Source organism: Myotis brandtii, unplaced genomic scaffold (assembly GCF_000412655.1).
Source record: "Myotis brandtii unplaced genomic scaffold, ASM41265v1 scaffold1167, whole genome shotgun sequence".
Lineage (NCBI taxonomy): Eukaryota > Metazoa > Chordata > Mammalia > Chiroptera > Vespertilionidae > Myotis > Myotis brandtii.
In genome coordinates, this window is record NW_005354039.1 from 2,063,327 (window position 1) to 2,081,318 (window position 17,992).

General features: G+C 56.4%; 1 protein-coding gene across 1 annotated transcript in view; it reads right to left on the reverse strand.

The window, feature by feature from the left end:
* Positions 1-17,992, reverse strand: part of ABR (active BCR-related) — a 104,495-nt gene that overhangs the window by 48,934 nt on the left and 37,569 nt on the right. The window contains exons 3-8 of the mRNA XM_014529719.1: positions 13,860-14,009; positions 10,819-10,879; positions 5,870-5,922; positions 4,975-5,115; positions 2,828-2,949; positions 957-1,122 (exon numbers count right to left, since the gene is read on the reverse strand). Coding sequence (XP_014385205.1) covers positions 957-1,122; positions 2,828-2,949; positions 4,975-5,115; positions 5,870-5,922; positions 10,819-10,879; positions 13,860-14,009 — 693 coding nt within the window. The remainder of the gene's footprint in view (positions 1-956; positions 1,123-2,827; positions 2,950-4,974; positions 5,116-5,869; positions 5,923-10,818; positions 10,880-13,859; positions 14,010-17,992) is intronic.

Below are 17,992 nucleotides of genomic sequence, written 5' to 3' on the forward strand. Positions count from 1 at the left end.
TCGGCAAACTGTGGCTCGCGAGCCACATGCGGCTCTTTGGCCCCTTGAGTGTGGCTCTTCCTAAGCCTTAGGAGTACCCTAATTAAGTTAATAACAATGTACCTACCTATATAGTTTAAGTTTAAAAAATTTGGCTCTCAAAAGAAATTTCAATCGTTGTACTGTTGATATTTGGCTCTGTTGACTAATGAGTTTGCCGACCACTGACCTATGAATCCGGAGGTCATGGTTTGATTCTCAGTCAGGGCACAGGCCTGTGTTGTGGGCTCGATCCCCAGTGTGGGGTGTGTAGGGGGCAGCCAATCCATGATTCTCTCTCATCATAGGTGTTTCTATCTCTCTCTCCCTCTCCCTCCCTTCCTCTCTGAAATCAATAAAAATATATTTTAAAAAGTTAAAATAAAAATTGAGATTTCACTTGCAGCCTAATACATGTTAAGTGTTTGTGAACATTTCACCTGTGTTTGGCAAGAATCTCAATTCTCTGTCAGGGCGCAAGCTTCTGCGCATTTTTAGACCAAGTGCCTGAACTGATATTCAAGGCCCTTCGCTCCTTCGTTTTTGCCTCCTTGATCTGTCAGTTTCTGAGGCTTCCCAGGTCCTTTCTCTCATATACGTCCTGCTTTTCCTTAAGACGGCCCTCTTCTCTTGCTTCCCTTTTCTAGTGTTTGATATACACTGTTCCCCGGGAAATTTCCCGTAATTAGCCCCACTAAATTCTGAGCGCTGACTCCTGGGCTGCCGGCCTCCATCTGCTCAGTGCTCATCTGCCACCATCAAAGTCTTTCCCTAAGCATTGTGCTTGAGGCCTCCTACTCTTTCATCTTCCCTGTTTATCAGGCTTCCAACCCTTACAACTTCCCCTGCCCGCACCTCTCCTCGCACACCCGGTTCAAAGGGCCCCCAATAAAAACAGCCAACTTCCTGTCCCAGCTCAGACGCCAGGCTCTGCTCACCTCCTTCTGGATCTCACTCTTGAGGGCGGAGATCTTCATCTTCATGTCCTCCAGCTCGTGGTCTGGGAAGGGGTGCACGTGGGGGCTGGCCTCCGACTCCTCGGGGGACGGAAACACGAGGTCGGCCAGAGGGATGTACCATTTGCAGTCATATTGCTGGTGTTTCCTGCACACAAGCCAGAGGAAGGCATGAGCCAGAAGGAACTTGGCTCTTTGAGCCTGAACTGCTGGACCCAAAAACCACCGAGAAACGTTTACCGAGAATTCATCACAGGCAAAAGCGATCCATTGTACCCGAGGAGCCCAATCAGGAACCACGCACGGGGGTGGGGGTGGGGGGTGGGGGCAGGCAGCATCCCAAACCTCACACTTAACTATTGCCCGCCCCACACTCTCCCCTCCCTGCCAGCCTATCCGTACTTAGCTCACACTCATTACCCTTTAGGCTAGAGATGGAATATAAATGTTATTTTGAATGCCCACTCTGATCCATAGAGGTCCCAGGGGGTACCGGGTGGAGGATTATGAAGCCACGTTCAAGCCCGGTGTGCAACAGCGCACTGGCTCACTAGTAATGCCCGCCACCGGCAAAGGGCTGAAGGCATTTGTGCGTTTGCTCAGGACGGCCATCTCTGCTTTAGAGTAATCTCAGGTCTCGTTCCAGAGAGTGACAACCTCTCCTCCTCTCACCTCCCCCAGAGCTGAGGTTTGCACATCTCATCCTGGTCCCTTAGTGTTACTCACTGTCTAGCCCGTGGACTGACTGTGAGCGAGTGTACTTGGCACACAGTAGGGGAAAGAAGGTGGGGTGAATACTGAACAACCTTCTCTGCTCGTGGCGCAGAGGGGACCCATCTCACTAGGTACAGAGATGGAGGTGAGGTGGACACAGGCTTCCAGGCTGGAGTGAGGTTCAAATCCCATCTCCTCCACCCGCAGGTGTGCGACCTTGGGCCGCTTCTGTAACTACCCTAAGTCTTTTCTGTCCGTGAGATGCGAACAATAATACCTACTGTATAGAGTTGTTGGGACGATGAGAAATAATATATTCAAAGCATTTGTCATGACACCTGGCAGGGCAGAACCACTCAACAAAAATGACAGCAGCGGATTTAATGAATATTCACTGACTCGTAGTTAGCAAAAACGTAGAACTGTCCGATAAAAGAAGAATGCTGAAGGAAATCACGGCATATCCACTCATAACATCACGCAGGAAAGTGAAACGATGATTATGAAGATTAGGCAGCCACAGGGAAAATGCTTATGACGTGAAATGGAGAACACAGAGCCCCAAATTGGGTATTCACTCTGATTACAAGTATATGAAAAAACATAAGGACATTAAAAAAAAAAAAAACAACGAAAGGAAATACAGCAGCAGGAGACTGATACTTATGTTCGGATGGGTGACGGGTTTTTTTGTCTGTAATTTGGTTATATTATCTTTATAATTAAAAACAATTTATTTTTAGAAAAAGGCTATGCAGTAAAATGGAATTAATTAATACGTTTTTAAAAGGAAAAACTATGTAGATTGCCCCAGCTTGTTAAAAGGGTTCTACAGGGGGCAGCAGGATGGGTCTAGTTCAGTGATGGCGAACCTATGACACGCGTGTCAGAGGTGACACGCCAACTCATTTTTTTGGTTGATTTTTCTTTGTTAAATGGCATTTAAATATATAAAATAAATATCAAAAATATAAGTCTTTGTTTTACTATGGTTGCAAATATCAAAAAATTTCTATATGTGACACGGCACCAGAGTTAAGTTAGGGTTTTTCAAAATGCTGACACGCCGAGCTCAAAAGGTTCGCCATCACTGGTCCAGTTCCTCCCCAACTTCGCACCCTGGCCTCACACAGACTCACCCCGCAGACGTCTTCTTTAGCTTGGCGCACAGTAGGACGTCTGTGAAGAGGAAGACGTGCCGCAGCTTCCGGGAGCCCTCTGACACTTCCACCAGGAAGCCGTCCTTCACCAGCTGCCGCGTCTGAGGGAGATGCACACCCGCCCGCCTGCTCAGGGGGGGTCAGCCCAGGGCCCAGCAGGCACTAGGGGCACCATCCAGCAGGGGGGTGGGCTGCAGGGAGGGGCCGCAGTGCCTGGTGGTCACATGGGCATGGGCTCGAATCTAGACTCTGCCACTTCCCAGCTGAGATCTCGGGCGAGTCCCCTGACCTCTCTTAATCTCAGTTAAACTGAGGGATGATGATGTCAGCCCATAAGGAAGGAATCATCAAAACTGGTTTATGCAAAATGGCCCCAGTGCCCAGCACATTCTGTGGATCAACAATGGTAGCTTTAGCCCTAGCCGGTTTGACTCAGTGGATAGAGCATCGGCCTGCGGACGGAAGGGTCCCGGGTTTGATTCTGTTCAAGGGCATGCACCTTGGTTTCAGGCTCCTTCCTGGCCCAGGCCCTGGTTGGGGCACCTGCAGGAGGCAACCAATCGATGTTTCTCTCACATCGGTATTTCTCTCTGTCTTTCCCTCTCTCCCATTCTTTCTAAAAATCAATGGAAAAATATCCTTGGGTGAGGATTAGGAAACAAAACGAAACCATGGTACCTTTACACTTTTCTGCAGCTCTCAATAGCTCCCACCCAGATGGACCCGAGCTCCGGTGACCGGGTTCCTCTACCCTGGAGCATGAACACCCCTACCCCCACCCCAACCCCACAACCCTGCCTAAGAAGTCGTTCTAGCTTCAGTCCGACTCGACCTGCAGACCCTCTCAGGGCTGCTGATGCTACTACCTCTGAGTCAATTCTTCACCCGCCCCAGATGGATGGGCGGCCTGGCCACCGTCTGTGGGGCTGCAGCCGTATCCTCGGGAACCTGCGGCCACCTCCCACCTGGGCGCTGATGGTCAAGAGCAGGACTCCCGGGGCTGTCTCCCTCAGGAGCAGCAGAATCCCAGGGCTGTCCCCATCTGTCCCCGCCTTCCGTGGGTTGTACACCACGTGAGCTACCTGTGCTACCACATCAGGTGAGCCTGTGGAAAGTACACCATCGGAACGATCTGACACTGCCAGTGCTGTGAGCCCTCCACAGAGCTTTCCCTCCCCGGAGTCAAACAAACCAGTGCTGTTCTCAGGTTTGCAAACCAGGGCTGGTAGCTGTGCGCCGGGACAGCCCATTAGTCACTCTCTAGATCCTGTCCCTCCCTCCCTCCCTCCCCAGGAGACACTGGGGACTCGTAAATGTAACAAAGGAGCATAAACCCAGCCAGCCTGCGCTCCTAAACACCACTTCATTACCTCTCCTGCACCGGAACTGTATGTGGGCCAGGCTGCTGACCCGTGCCGTACCTGTCTCTGATTCTTCAAATTGCTTCCCTCCACTGCCCTCCCACCCCCACCACCCTTCTGCCAAGGGCCCCAGGGAACTGGAACTGCTGTACCACCTCTAGGTGCCCACCTGGGACATCCCAGTAACATGGCTGCCTCGGCCACCTCTCCCACCAGCTTTTCCTGCTATGGGGCCCCCTCCTTCGTTTCTCCCACCTGCTCGAGCAGGCTGATCAGAGGCAGCTCGGAGCTCCCACTTCCCCAGACTCCCTGAGCTCCCTCAGACTCCCCGAGCTTCCTCAGACTGAGCCATTGCCGTCCAGGTTGGGCCTGAGGACATCATACTACCCATGAGGGGGTTGCATTCAAGAATGAGATGGGCAGAGCCCACCAAGTCCCTGGCATGGGGACATGCATGGGGCTTGCAGACAGATAATCCCCACTGAAGAACCCAGCTCTGACACGGTGGCTAAGGGATCTTGTGCCAGACCTGGAGAGACTCCCCTGGCCTCAGTTTCCCCTTCTGCTGCAGTGGATGATCATGAAGATGAATGAGACACTGGGCTTGAAGCTGTTAGCCCCGGGCCCGAAGGCCTCTGCAGGGCTGGGAATGAGGGATCAGGCTGGAGGGGCACAGGGCACAGGGCGGCGTGCCCGAGCGTCAGGGGAGCAGGGGTGGGTGACCTGGCCTGCCGGGTGAGAGGCTGTGCTGGGTCCTGAGCTCACCTCCCCTTTGGGGGTTGTGACAGCAGTCCGGCGGGGGTCAATGTCCTCATTGATGCTGGACAGGAAGTTCTGGGAGATGCGGAGGGCGTCCTGCAGTAGCGGGTAGTCGGGGTGGTCCACGGGCGTGTGCTTCAGCAGGTCCTGGGGAGGGTTGGGGTGGTGAGTTGAGAGGAGTTCTGGGGCTTAATAAGAAGACAGTGGGGAGCGCTCCATTCTCACTAGAAGAGTTCCGAGGGGGGCACGCAGGGACCCACACTCTAGTCTGGTCAGGCCTGCAAAATCTGAACTAAAATTAGGGGCAGCAGCAGGGGTGAAGGCAGTGGTGCATCTTTGTTTTGCTGACGTCGTTACTCTTCGCCCCTGGGGTGTGGGGGGGCCAGGTGGAGCCTCATCTCACCCAGCAGCTGGGAGAGACACCCATCTGACCACCCACAGCTGCTCCCAGGACACTGAGACCATCAGCCAAGGGGTGGGGCGGCAGGAAGTGCCTGCCTCCTAGGGTGCATCTGGCCAAATGGCAAGCTGAGTAGCCCAGTTATATGTAGGCCCTGGCCCGGTTGACGTGGTTTCCACAGGCCAGGCAGGCAAGCAGGGGTCCAGGGACCCTCCGCCCAGTTTCCCAAATGGACTGTTCCCAGTGACTCCAGCACCTCCCACCCTGGGCTCGGTCTCCCATGGGTCCTGACCAGTCCCGGCCGTGCAGGGGCTGACACTCACGTGCAGGACCAGGGTGCTCCTGGTGACGCGGTCGATGGGCTTGTAGAGCAGAGCTGTCGGGAGGGCAGGGAGGAGACAGGACAGAGGAAATCAGGAGCAGCTTGAGGCCTCAGGAACCAGTCTTGCTCCCCGACCCGCCTCCCTCCCCCGCACGGACACCGCAGGGGCTGACACTCACGTGCAGGACCAGGGTGCTCCTGGTGACGCGGTCGATGGGCTTGTAGAGCAGAGCTGTCGGGGAGGGCAGGGAGGAGACAGGACAGAGGAAATCAGGAGCAGCTTGAGGCCTCAGGAACCAGTCTTGCTCCCCAACCCGCCTCCCTCCCCTGCACGGACACCCACCCCCACAGGCGGGTTCCTCAGCAACCTGCAGCTCCACGCTCACCCCAGGCAGGCCAGACCGCACGGCAGGCGGACACACAGCCCTGGCAGCCGGGGCCCCTCCCACCACATGTCATTTCTTCCAGGGCCGTCTCTAGACCTGCCCTGGCCTGACCGGGCTCAGAGCAGGTGCAGGTGCTTCTCTGTACGCCCCTCCCCGAATCGCACAACTGTGTCCAGCCTCGCCCTCCAGAGCTCCAGCACACTCGGGGTCACACCTGGGACCCCAGAATGTGGAAGGAGACATGCTGCTCCTCCAGGGAGGGCAGCTCCCCCCCGGCCCGATCACTCTCAGACTCCTCTGGCCCACGGCCCGGCACCGCAGCTGGAAATGGCAGGCTTCCTCTGACCCACAGTCAGCCTCCTCTCCATGGGGAGACGCATCTCCACGCACTCAAACCCCCGGACGAAACAGGCCAGGCTGAGGGAGGCGGGCCAGCTCCCCACAGAGAGAGTCTGCAAGCGGCCAGTGGCAGCTGAGGGGGCAGAGATTTCCTGAAGGAATGCCAGTGGGGCCTCTGGGACCTCCGAAGAGACAGAAAAATGCAAGCTCAGCAGGGCCCCTCTTCGCCACACCCCTTGGTGACCAGGACACCGAGTGAGGATGGCTGGGATTCAGCAGAGACAGGTGGAAGCGGCAGCTGGCCGACCAGTACTTCCCAACGGAGCTGCCTGCTGCTCGAGCAGCTGTGCCGGCCTCTCCCACACGGGGGTTCGGCCTCGGTCCTGCACCTGGAGGCCTCTGGCCATGGGGTCGTGACCTCTGTCCTCCGGCCATGGGAGCGATGAGGCAGGATGCCGGTCTGGGGAGGAGGACCCTAGACGGGGTGCCCCACAGGGCCAGGCTGTGACAGGTCTCAGAGCTGACGCTCAGCCCTCCAACCACCAGAGTCCCCCGAAGCCCAGGAGGGAAACGCCCTGTGTGTGGCTAAGCAGACGCTTGGGGAACAGTCTGCCGGCTGTGGAGAGGACGGGCTCAGTGGTGTGCCACGGGCCTTATCTGCAGTCTTTGCTTGGCTGCCCATTCGAATCACTGGGGAGCTCTTAAAAGACACAGCTGCCAGCCTCCCTCTCCTCACGGCAGCAACTAAAGCCCAAACTCTGCCGGCTGGAACCTGTGGACTGGCATTTCTTAAATCCTCACCCAAGGATATGTTTTTATTGATTTTAGAAAGAGAGGAAAGGAAAGAAAGGGAGAAAGGGAGGGAGGGAAGAAAGGAGAGAGGGGGAAAGAAAGGGAGAGAGAGAGACAGACAGACATTGATCAGATGCTGTCCTGAACAGGGAATGAACCCACAACCTGGGTATGTGCCCTGACCGGGAATCGAACCGGCAACCTTTCGGTGTACAGGACGATGCGCCAACCAACGGAGCCACACCAGCCAGGGCTCAGCATTTTTAAAAAGCGCCTTTGCTAATTCCGATAGAGGAATGACTGAAAACCACTACTACTTTATGCACACATACTTCCTATGACTCATTTGTAGCCCTTTCTTCATTTAGCAACGTCTAGAACCCCTCCTCATGGGCGATGGGAGCCAGAAGGGACAGGATAGGCTTGGGGTACCCAGGGACAGTGGGGGGAGAGCCCCATCATCAGCCCAGGGGGGACCCAGTCCTGAGGCTGTTTAGGGAATCCACCTGCGGCTCAGCTCATCCCGGGGGGAAATCACACCCTGAGCGCCCCAGAGACCCCAGAGAAAGTGCGAGTTCAGCGGACACCTGCCAGGCGGGCCTGGCGTGCGCTCAGGGAAAGCTGATCGTGCGGCGTCAGCTCCCTCGGTCCCTCGGTCGGGTCCCGGGGGGTAGAGGTTTCTGACTAAGCTCAGAGGTCTGCACAAATGGTGGGTTGGGTTTCACGGGGGTTATTAATATGCCTGTAGTCACCTCACAAGTCCACCTGATGGGGGTGCGGAGGGAAGGGCAGCTGGCGGAAGTGAGGGGAGAGGGACGTGCAGGGAGAAGGCCCGGGGGACACAGCCACATGTGGGAGGAACCAGGGGAGGAAGAGCGGCCTGATGTCCATGCTTCCCCGGCTCCCCTACGCCTGCTTCCCCTGAGGACGCAGGCACGGAGCCCACCTTTCCCCCTTCGCCTGTCCCGCCGCCTTCCTGCCCCTGCTTCTCCCGCTCTCCCCGCTCCTCGCCATGCGGTCCTGTTCCCAGAATAGACACCATTCACGTTGCAACACCTGCCTCTCCCCCTCCTCCAGGAAGCCTTCCCTGACCAGGGCTTTTGCAAACAAAACCCACAGTGTCTAAAAGTCAGACCACTGCCACGAGCAAGCTGGCTCCCTCTAGCCTGCTGGGGACCTGGCTCTGCGTCCGATGGCACTGTCTGCTATGCATGCTTTCCTTGGGTTAAAAAGGGAAGGAGTTATCGCCAGCCCCATCTCACAGATGAGGAAACTTCTCCAAGGCACAGGGAAGTTAGATAACTTGCTCTTGGAAAGCTGCACCCGGAAGGAGCGGGCGAGCCGGCCTCTCTTGTTGCCAAGGCGAGCCCCCTCCTTAGAGGCCTGGGCCACGCATGACTTCCCTTCACACACCCCACCCCCCACAGAATCTGGCACGGAGCCCCGAAGAGCTCAGCAAATAACCACAAAGGCAGACATCGCTGCCGGAGGGAGCCCCAAGTTGCACAGTCTCCGTGGGACCCCCAGAGCCAGCATCCCCGGGAGGGGCCGAGAAGATTCTGAACAGTGTGCTCAGCAAGGGCACATTCACTCCTCACTCCCCACGGTGACGACGCTGACTTCAAAGGCAGCATCGCAGGGGCTGGAGGAACCCCGAAGTGCAGGTCCCAGGCCTGGGTCACTAAGACGAAGCTTCCTTTTGGGGAGGAAAGAGGAAGCCAAGGGCTGACCCCTCCCTTTCAGGGAGGCAGAGCTGAGATCTGACCAACTCCTAGGCCAGATCAAAAGCGCATTTCCCTCTGATCTGCAAACAGGCTAGTTCAAGTCCACGCTCCGCTCAACCCCGGCCTGTCCGAATCCGAGCTAAGGGGCCGGAGCACAGGGCAGCTTCTGCCCAGTGACCAGACTCCCCGAAGAAGCTGCCCAGGGTTGCCTCCATCATGAGCAGTCCTGGACACAGGCCCCGGGAGAAGGCTAGGCACAGAGGTCTCTGGGAAAGAGCCCAGGACGCCCCATCGTCTCTCCTCCAGCGAACTGTACCTGTACCGCCCCCCCACCCCCCCAGCCTTTGACAAGGAGCTCCAGGTTACCACGGAGATGTGAAAGCAAAGTGACCGGGAAGGGTGCAGAGACAAAACGCCTGGTGGGAGGGAAGAGAGGGCCACTCCAACAGCAGCGCCCAGCGGTCACATTGGACCCCCGGGCCCTGCCAAAGGCAGCCTGGGTCAGACCAAAGGCGACTCTTGCCTCCGAGAACAGGACCCGGCTTCCGCCACCTGCTTGCCTAGCCCCACTTCAGCCTCCTTAGAGCCAGAGCCTGGCTGACAGCACGTGCCTGTCCCAGGGCGCCCTGGCTGGAAAAAAAGAAAACACAAAAAACGGCAAAGAGGATACGTACTCCGATCCCTTCCATTGTAAGGTGGGTGAGCGACCTTCACAAAGCACTCGGCTGCCACGCCCCCTGCCCGCCAGCATTCCCTGCCACTAAGTGCCAAGACCTCGGCCCCAGGTCTCCCATGGCCAGAAACCCCCTCCCTCCCCGCTCTCCCCAGCGCAGCGGCTCTCCCACCGCCCTGTTCTGAGGGGAGAGACCATCTCCTCTAGGAGCATGTGCGCTCTGAGCACACAATACCCTGGCCGCTCAGCCTCCTCTCCTCTCCCTGGAAACAAAGAAACTCCCAACTTCTCACTCTCCCAGGGGCTGGCACCCTCCCCGCGCAGGGCACTGCTGCCCAGGCCATCTGTCATTCTCCGACCAGCCCCGAGAACCCCTCTCCAGCCCTGGTTGCCACACCCGCGGGTACAGTCTTGTCACTTTCTGTCCTTAACAGCCTCTCCAGGAAGTTGCACACAGCCTCTCAAGCTAAGCCACCAATTCCTCGCAGATCTTGGGGGTGTGGGTGGGGGGGGGGGTGGTGGTACCTGGACCTTCTAGCCTGGCCCCTCCATTTCTAAACCATCCCTGCCCGGAGTGGCCCCCAGACTTCAATTTCAGGCTGGAAGCTGGCCAGAACGGGGATCCAGCCACTTGCGTCCCCTCCCTTCCCTGCTGCTCCCCAAACCTTGACGGCCACATTTAAGCCCACTCCAGCCAGCCCCCCAAAGGTGGGAAGACACAGCACCTCCCATGAGAGGGAGCCTGGGTTACCATAGGTGCAGTTACAGCAGAAGCGGATGATGAGGAGAATTTCCATGGCAGCCTCTGTCCCCACGGCGGGAGCCTGTGGCCATCGCTTCCCAGCTCCCATCAGCAGCCCAGCCACTCAGCCACCTTGCACGCTGCTGCTGCACAGCCTCCGGAATCAAGCAGCCGCTTCAGAGTGCTCCTCTAGCAAGGGGGAGGGGAGGAGAGGGGAGGGGAGGGCAGGGGAGGGAAGGGGAGGGAGAGGAGCACGCGGGAGGAGGGGGAGGAGGGGAGCTAGCTGTCGCTGGCTTCCTAAGGAGGAGCACGTTTGTAGCTGGCTGGCTGCCGGGGACAGAGGCTGATTCCTTGTGCGCGCGCTCACACACGCTCACACACGAACGTGCACACGCTCACACAAGCAGGGCACCGTCGTCCACAAAGCCAGACAAAGGACGGCGACTGTTAACCAGCCTGCCCCCCCACGCACCTTCCATAGTGACCGACGTGTGGCTGTCCTTGGAGTCCTTGGGACCTTTCACTTTGAGTTCCTGCCAAACAGAGGAGAGGAATCACTGCCTGGCCCATCCCGGAGCCTGCCCACCCGCTGTGAGCAGGGCGCAAAGAAGGATCCCACACCCAGGGGTACAAAACGTAGGAGAGACACAGACCAACAGGCGAGAGCCTCCCTCTGCCTGGCTGTCACCTGGACGCCCTGTGCACACCCACGGTCCCCGGGAGCCTCGTGGAGGCCAGCAGCAGGGTGTGGGCGGGGCGGGGGGGCTCTAGGTAGCAGACTGGATTTCCATAATGGTGCTCCTCGGACCTGTCCCCAAGCCCCTCCCCGGCAACTTCCAGAGAATGAGCGGTGGCAGGAGTAGGGCCCCGCCCCCACCCAGCCCATACTTAGGGGTGCACACATCAGCCCAGGGCACACAGGGTTTGTGTGGACAAGCAGCTGGCACACCAGCTGCTCCTGGGGGCATGAGCAGCTCTTGGGAGAAGGAGTGAGGGGTCCTACACATCTGCACAGAACAGGGGGGACACGGGGGTGGTGCACCGGGGCCAAGAGGCGAGTCCCCCAGGGCAGTCCGAGCTCCATCTTACCCATATGGGGGGAGACTCACCCAGCCCCCAGCCCCACCCGACACTCCCCACCCTCTGGAGCCTGTGCTAGGCCTTAGAGAGGAAATTGCAAGGGAGGAAGAGCCAACACCCCCTGGGTCCCCTGCAAAGTGACGGGCGGTGAGGGCTGGAGACAGACTCCCCGGCAGCTTATCTGAGCCAAACCTCTTTATCTGCCCTTAGAGAGGCCCAGCTCCAGCCCTGGCTAACCGGCCAGTGTGGCCTGTAACTGGAGCCGTAATGCAATCCCCACTTCCAGGGCTGAGTGCACAGACGGGGGGCCTCCAATGGGGGGGCGGTTAGGGGAGGAGGCGGGAGTGAGGTGAGGCCAAGGTCAGGCACCGGGTGATACTGCCCGCTCTGCCTGGGGGGAGGAGATGCCCAGACAGAAGGGAGAAGCGGGTACTCAGCTCCTCAAGGCCGTCTCTGGCTGGAGTCTGGATTCCCAACTTTAGGAATTTCCTCGGGCCCCCCACTCCAGTGCAGCCCAGAGGTATGACGTCACTCGTGCCGTGGAGAGAGGAGGGCCTGATTGCAGTAATTAAGTGGCAGCGCCAGGAGGAAGCGCAGTGTCAGCGTGAGCCAGGGTGAGAAGCCACTGGCAGCGGACCACGGGCCTGGCTCTGCCCTTGGGGCCAGCAGGCTTCGAGAGGGGCTTGGGGGTGAGCACAGGGCTTCTGCTGACCACAGAGGATGGGCAGTCAGCCCAGGCTAAGAGGAGACCCCCTGTGGGCCATATAGGGCTCAGGCACCCAGGTACCCATGGCAGGCCTCTCTGAACGGTGGTGGTGGTGGTGGTGGGGATCCAGTTTGTTCCCAGAAGAACTGGGAGCCGTGAGGGGAAGCACCGTGTCTCCAGCCTCGTGACTCAGCACAGAGGGACTTCCCTACGCCTCGCTGCGTCTTCTGAGGCTCAGGGTGACTCCCTGACCCCTGGGTTTGGGAGAAGAACCTGAGCCCAGCCCTCCTGCTGCCCCCGGTAGCTGGGTGCAACAAGCCCAAGGTGGCCACCGATCCAAGCGCCCATGCTTCCAATCCGGCTTTTACTGGTGATCCATTTCACATTTTCACCTCCCACCGTCTGACTCTTGTGCTGCCTCTAGGTCAGTTTCAAACTTGTAACCCATAACTCCGGACGTTTCATGAAAACTATGCTGCATCTCACCAACGTTCCTGGCATCAGAGCCGAGACGAGAAAGCAAAGGGTCCCCAGGGGACGGTGAGGCAGGGCCTCCAGAACTGCAGACGGAGCTCCCCATCCCTGGGACCCGAGGTCCTCTAGCCCTGAGCCCGGAGCTCAGTGCTCGGCCTGGGAGGCCAGCGGCTTGGGGCTGTCACTGACATCTTTCTGGCTAAACGGGTGAGCTGAGCTGTGCTCCCCAAGGCTCCGAGAGCCCACCCTGCCCCTTCCTGGAGAGACAGATATGGCGATGGCAGACAATGCCACATCTTTGCCCCGCGGAGCGGAGGAGCACCGAGGGGAGGCTGAGCTGCAGCAGCAGGGACAGGCGTATGTCCTGCTGCAGCCGTGGGCAAACTACAGCCCGCGGGCCGGATCAGCTAGAGCAAGCTTGTTTCAAACATGCGGCCCGCTGCCGGGAGCTTGACATGCTTGAGCTAGAGGATCTGCAACGACTTCTCCACGATGCGGCCCCGTCCTCTCTGTGTGTGGGGTTGCAAGGATCTGAAAAGACCACCTGGCCCAGACTTCCTCCAATCTTCCTGACAGAAAAATCACCCAGGAAGCTTATTAAAAATAGACTCTTGGGCCCCACCCCAAACCTTCTGATCTGAATTTCCCGGGAAGGTGCCTGTGTCCCTGTGGTTTTTACCAAGCAAGTCTGGCATGAGGTGGAGGAATCCAGACACCTCCTTCTATAGAAACAAAGGAAGGGAAGTGACTTGCTCAAGGTCACTGCCGTGTGGGAAATACTGCCTTTTTCCTTTGCCTTTTTTTTTTTTGCCTCCTCTGTTCTAACACAGAAAAACCTACAACAGAACGACAAAAAAATCAAACAAACTGGTGTTCTTACACCAAAAGGGTAAATGTCAAGTGCACGAAAGCAAATGTCAGGCTAAGTGAGACCCATCAGGGGAACCGTTCCCCTAACCCAGCGGTTCTCAACCTTCTGGCCCTTCAAATACAGTTCCTCATGCTGTGACCCAACCATAAAATTATTTTCGTTGCTACTTCATCACTGTAATGTTGCTACTGTTATGAATTGTACTGTAAATATCTGATATGCAGGATGGTCTTAGGCGACTCCTGTGAAAGGGTCGTTCGACCGCCAAAGGGGTCGCGGCCCACAGGTTGAGAACCGCTGCCCTAACCGGAAAGCAGGAAAGGAGCCGCCCAAAGGCTGGAAGGCCCTGAGTCAGGGGGCGGCCGTGCAGGGAGCTGCCCACCTCGGAGATCTTCTGGAACTGGTTGTTGGACTGGCTGCACTTCTCCGCGGTCTCCAGAGCGACTTTATAGTTATCCACAAACGCTTTGTACACGCCAAGCTGGCTGGCCTGCGGGGGAGAGAGAGGAGGGAGAGAGGAGGGCGGGAGTGGGGTGGGGAGAGAGGATTAATGAATGGATGAGAGCTTAACCAGAGCACCTGGAGCTCCCTCAGCGCTCAAACTTCTAACTCGGCTCCAAGGGGCTAGCTGGGGACAGAGGGGGAAGGCGGGATGCATATACCACAGTATCCCTCTGAACTTGACAGTTTCCATGGAAACTAGCTCAGCCAATAAGGCTAACAAGGGGGTGCTGGGGATTAGGGGGAGCAGGATAGGGTCTTTGTTGGCACGCTAGAAATCCAATTCATCGGCAGCATTTGGCTTTATTTAGCATCATCAAGGTCTCTCAGGGTTTGCAGCCCCTTGATGCCTCACGCCTCTTTCACATCCTGGAATTGGCGGGAGCAGGGAGAGGCAGGGGAGGAGTGGGGTGGGCACATGTGGGTGTGGCCTGCTCAGGGTTCTGCTCCCCATGCTAAGAGTGAGGGACTGCATTATTTAAAGGCACAGTCCCCACTTCCCTCAGCCTCTAGGTCCCTGTCCCGTTGCCCTCGGCCTCTGAGGAGCCAGGGGCCCTGCCTCCCTACACACGTGCACGTGTGTCACACTGAACCTAACGCAGAGCTTTGCACGACTCGTGACCACACAGAGCCTCACCTCCTCCGGGAGGCAGAACTTATGCCACCATCCCTTTCTGCAAAAGGGGAAACCGAGGCACGGCCACTCAATCCCTCAAATATTTACGGAAAGCGTTCTCTGTGCTGTGCGTGCGCACTTCCTCTTAAGGGAGCAAAGGGTGGACACGAGAGCTAAAACTGCAATAAAATACCATTTCACACCCATCCATCTGGCCAAAATTTAAACATTTAATGGTATCAAGGGTTGGCAAGAATGTGGGGAAATAGGAGCTTTTACAGACTGCTTGTGGGGTGGAAATCAGCACCAGGCAAGGGTCCTAATGCATCTTCCCGTCCCTTCTCCCACGAGAAGGATAAAGGCTGGGTGCCCAGGCTGGAACCCAGCCCTCCCATCCCACTGCCTACGGGAGTAGCAGCACTGACAAGCTTCAAAACAAATGCTGACTGAATTGCAAAATATAAATATTATTTAAAAAGTACGTGCAATGCCATAAAAAGATACAGATATGTAGTAAAAACACAAACTGTAGCCTAGAAGGCTACCCATCAAATGCCTGCCGGCAGCTGCTCTAGGTGGAAGAGAAGGACAAGAGGAAAGGGGAAGGGAGACGGACTGCATCTTCATCTGTAATGCTTTTTTTCTTTTTTGCTCTATTTTTTTTACTTAAAAAGTTCTGCCATAGCCCCGGCAGGTGGCTCAGTTGTTGGAACATTGTCCCATACACCAAAGGATTGTGGGTTCAATTTCTGGTCAGGGCACGTATGGGAGACAACTGAACAATGTTTCTCTCACATCAATGTTTCTCTCTCTCTCTCTCTCTCCCCCTCCCCATTCCTTTCTCTCTAAAAATTAATTTAAAAAATATATCCTCCAGTGAGGATTAAAAAAAAAAAAAAGTTCTGCCATATATCTCCAGAGCTTAACACCTGTTAATTCTGGTAGGGGAGCATCCAGTTGTTAGCTACATTATTCTCCAGACTTTCTGGTTTAAATTTTTTTCAGTGATGTAGCAAGCAGGCTCTGCTTCTGTGGGGCTTCCTCAGGGCTCCTACCCAAGTGCTGGGGAAAGTGCCTGCCTCTAAGCCCTACCCTGGACCACTCTGTTTTTTTTGCAGAATCTGTGTGCTCCTCAAGGACCCAAAGTGGTGAGGCCAGGGGCCTGGAGCAGCCTGGGCAGAGACAGAGCACGAGGAAGCTGGCGGTGGGGCCCAGGAAAGCCAGAGGGGAAAGTGAGAACCGGGAGGCTTATAGAGAGGACAAGATCAGATCAGAGCCATGCAGGTCTCAGCCCCCAGACAGGCCAGACTTAAAAAAAAAAAAAAATCATCATGGGGAGAGGCAGGAAGGGATGGAGTTTGTTTCCTTTTCCAGGGGAAGTGCTGGCCCTCTGGTGTCTCAAGCTACGGGAATGTGCTAGACAATCGCTTCCTAAACCAGAGTAGAAATCATTGCTATTCTTCTTCCCGATATGCCTTGTCCTCTTCCCTTTCCCAGGAGAAGAAGAAAGGCAGGTGCCCAGGTTGCAACACGACCCTCCCATCCCACCGCCTCCGGGAGTAGCAGGAGGTGAGCCAGAAGCAGGAGCCCGGGGCAGAGGCCTGAACGTAGGGTCACCGGCCCTCCCAGGCACCGTCATCTCCATGGGACACCCTCCCCTACAGGCCCCAGGCCCAGCCTGCCAGTGCTGTTGGCTGGGAAGTAGATGTTGCTTGGAAACAGCAGCTGGGCACTGGGGTGAACAGGAGCCCGGGGCAGAGGCCTGAACGCAGGGTCACCGGCCCTCCCAGGCACCGTCACCTCCATGGGACACCCTCCCCTACAGGCCCCAAGGCCCAGCCTGCCAGCACTGTTGGCTGGGAAGTAGATGTTGCTTGGAAACAGCAGCTGGGCACTGGGGTGATCTCATAAAACAAACAGCAGAGACGCTAATTCCCTTCTCTCCACGATGGATAATCAAGTACCTGGAGACCAGCGCGGAAAAGCAACTGCCTCCAGATGCCCGGCCTGCCCCGGCCCCGCCCGGCCCTCCCCAGCTTGCAGCCCCGGGGGCTTCAGATGTGTTTGTGATGCTGGGGGAGGGAGGTGGGGGAGCACACTCATGACCAGGCCCATGGAGCTGGGACCAGAAGGGAGTCCCTGGTGACAGCAGGGTCCAAGTGACCAAACAGAGACAGCCCTTCCACTCTGCTCCGGGGTGTGCACCTCCCACCCGCTCATTTGGTCTCTTCTGCCTCCTGAGGTCTAAAGAGAGGCTGCCCCACACCAGTCAGCTCAGGCTCCTGGGACCCGGCCGGAGAGATGACTGGCGTTCGCCATCCCTGAACTGGGGAGCACTCTGGGGCTGCCAGAACCAGAAGCGTGGAATTCTCTTGCAACAACACCTTCTAGGGGGCCTCTTCCTAATATTAATAATAGTGATAATAATAACAACAGTCATGATAATGGCTAACTAGTGAGTATTTACTAACGGACTATGTTCCAGACCCTGTCCCCAGCACTTTCCAGGGATTCCTCCCAAGAATCCAATGAGATGAATACTTTTACTGTCCTCACTTTTACAGATGAGGAATCCAAGTCACAGAGCGGTTGGGTGAGTTGCCTAACGTTACAGGTTCAATCTGTGGCAGAACCCGGATTCAAACCCAGCTGTGACCTTCCTCTAGAACAGTGGTCCTCAACCTTCCTAATGCCGCAACCCTTTAATACAGTTCCTCATGTTGTGGTGACCCCCAACCATAAAATTATTTTCGCTGCTACTTCATAACTGTAGTTTTGCTACTGTTATGAATCCTAATGTAAATATCTGATATGCAGGATGTATTTTCATTGTTACAAATTGAACATAATTAAAGCACAGCGATTAATCACAAAAACAATATGTAATTATATATGTGTTTTCCGATGGTCTTAAGCGACCCCTGTGAAAGGGTCGTTCGACCCCTAAAGGGGTCGCGACCCACAGGTTGAGAACCGCTGCTCTAGAAGCTGTGCTTGTCCCTATAGCACTGCTGGTCTCTCAAGACAGACCTCACACCCTGTGCCGTCTCCCTCAATCCCTTCCACGTTCTCCCTAGTTCCAGTGTACGTACTCACTCACTCACTCACTCACTCACTCATTCATCCACTTATTCACTCATTCATTCAGCACTGGGCTGGTTCTGGGGGGTCTAACGAGCTTATGGTTTTGGGGAGACAGGCAGTTATAGTGCCCACCGAGGGGATACCATAGGGGCTGCATGTGGGGAGGGAGGGCTTCTCCAAGGAGGTCACCTCTAAGCTGGGAACTGACGGGAAGAAGCCAGACCAGAGAGGGAAGGACATTTCAGGCAGCTAGAGCCACAAGTAGAGAGAGGTCAAGAGTGCCTGCAGTGTGAACTGAGAAAGTTCAGTGTCAG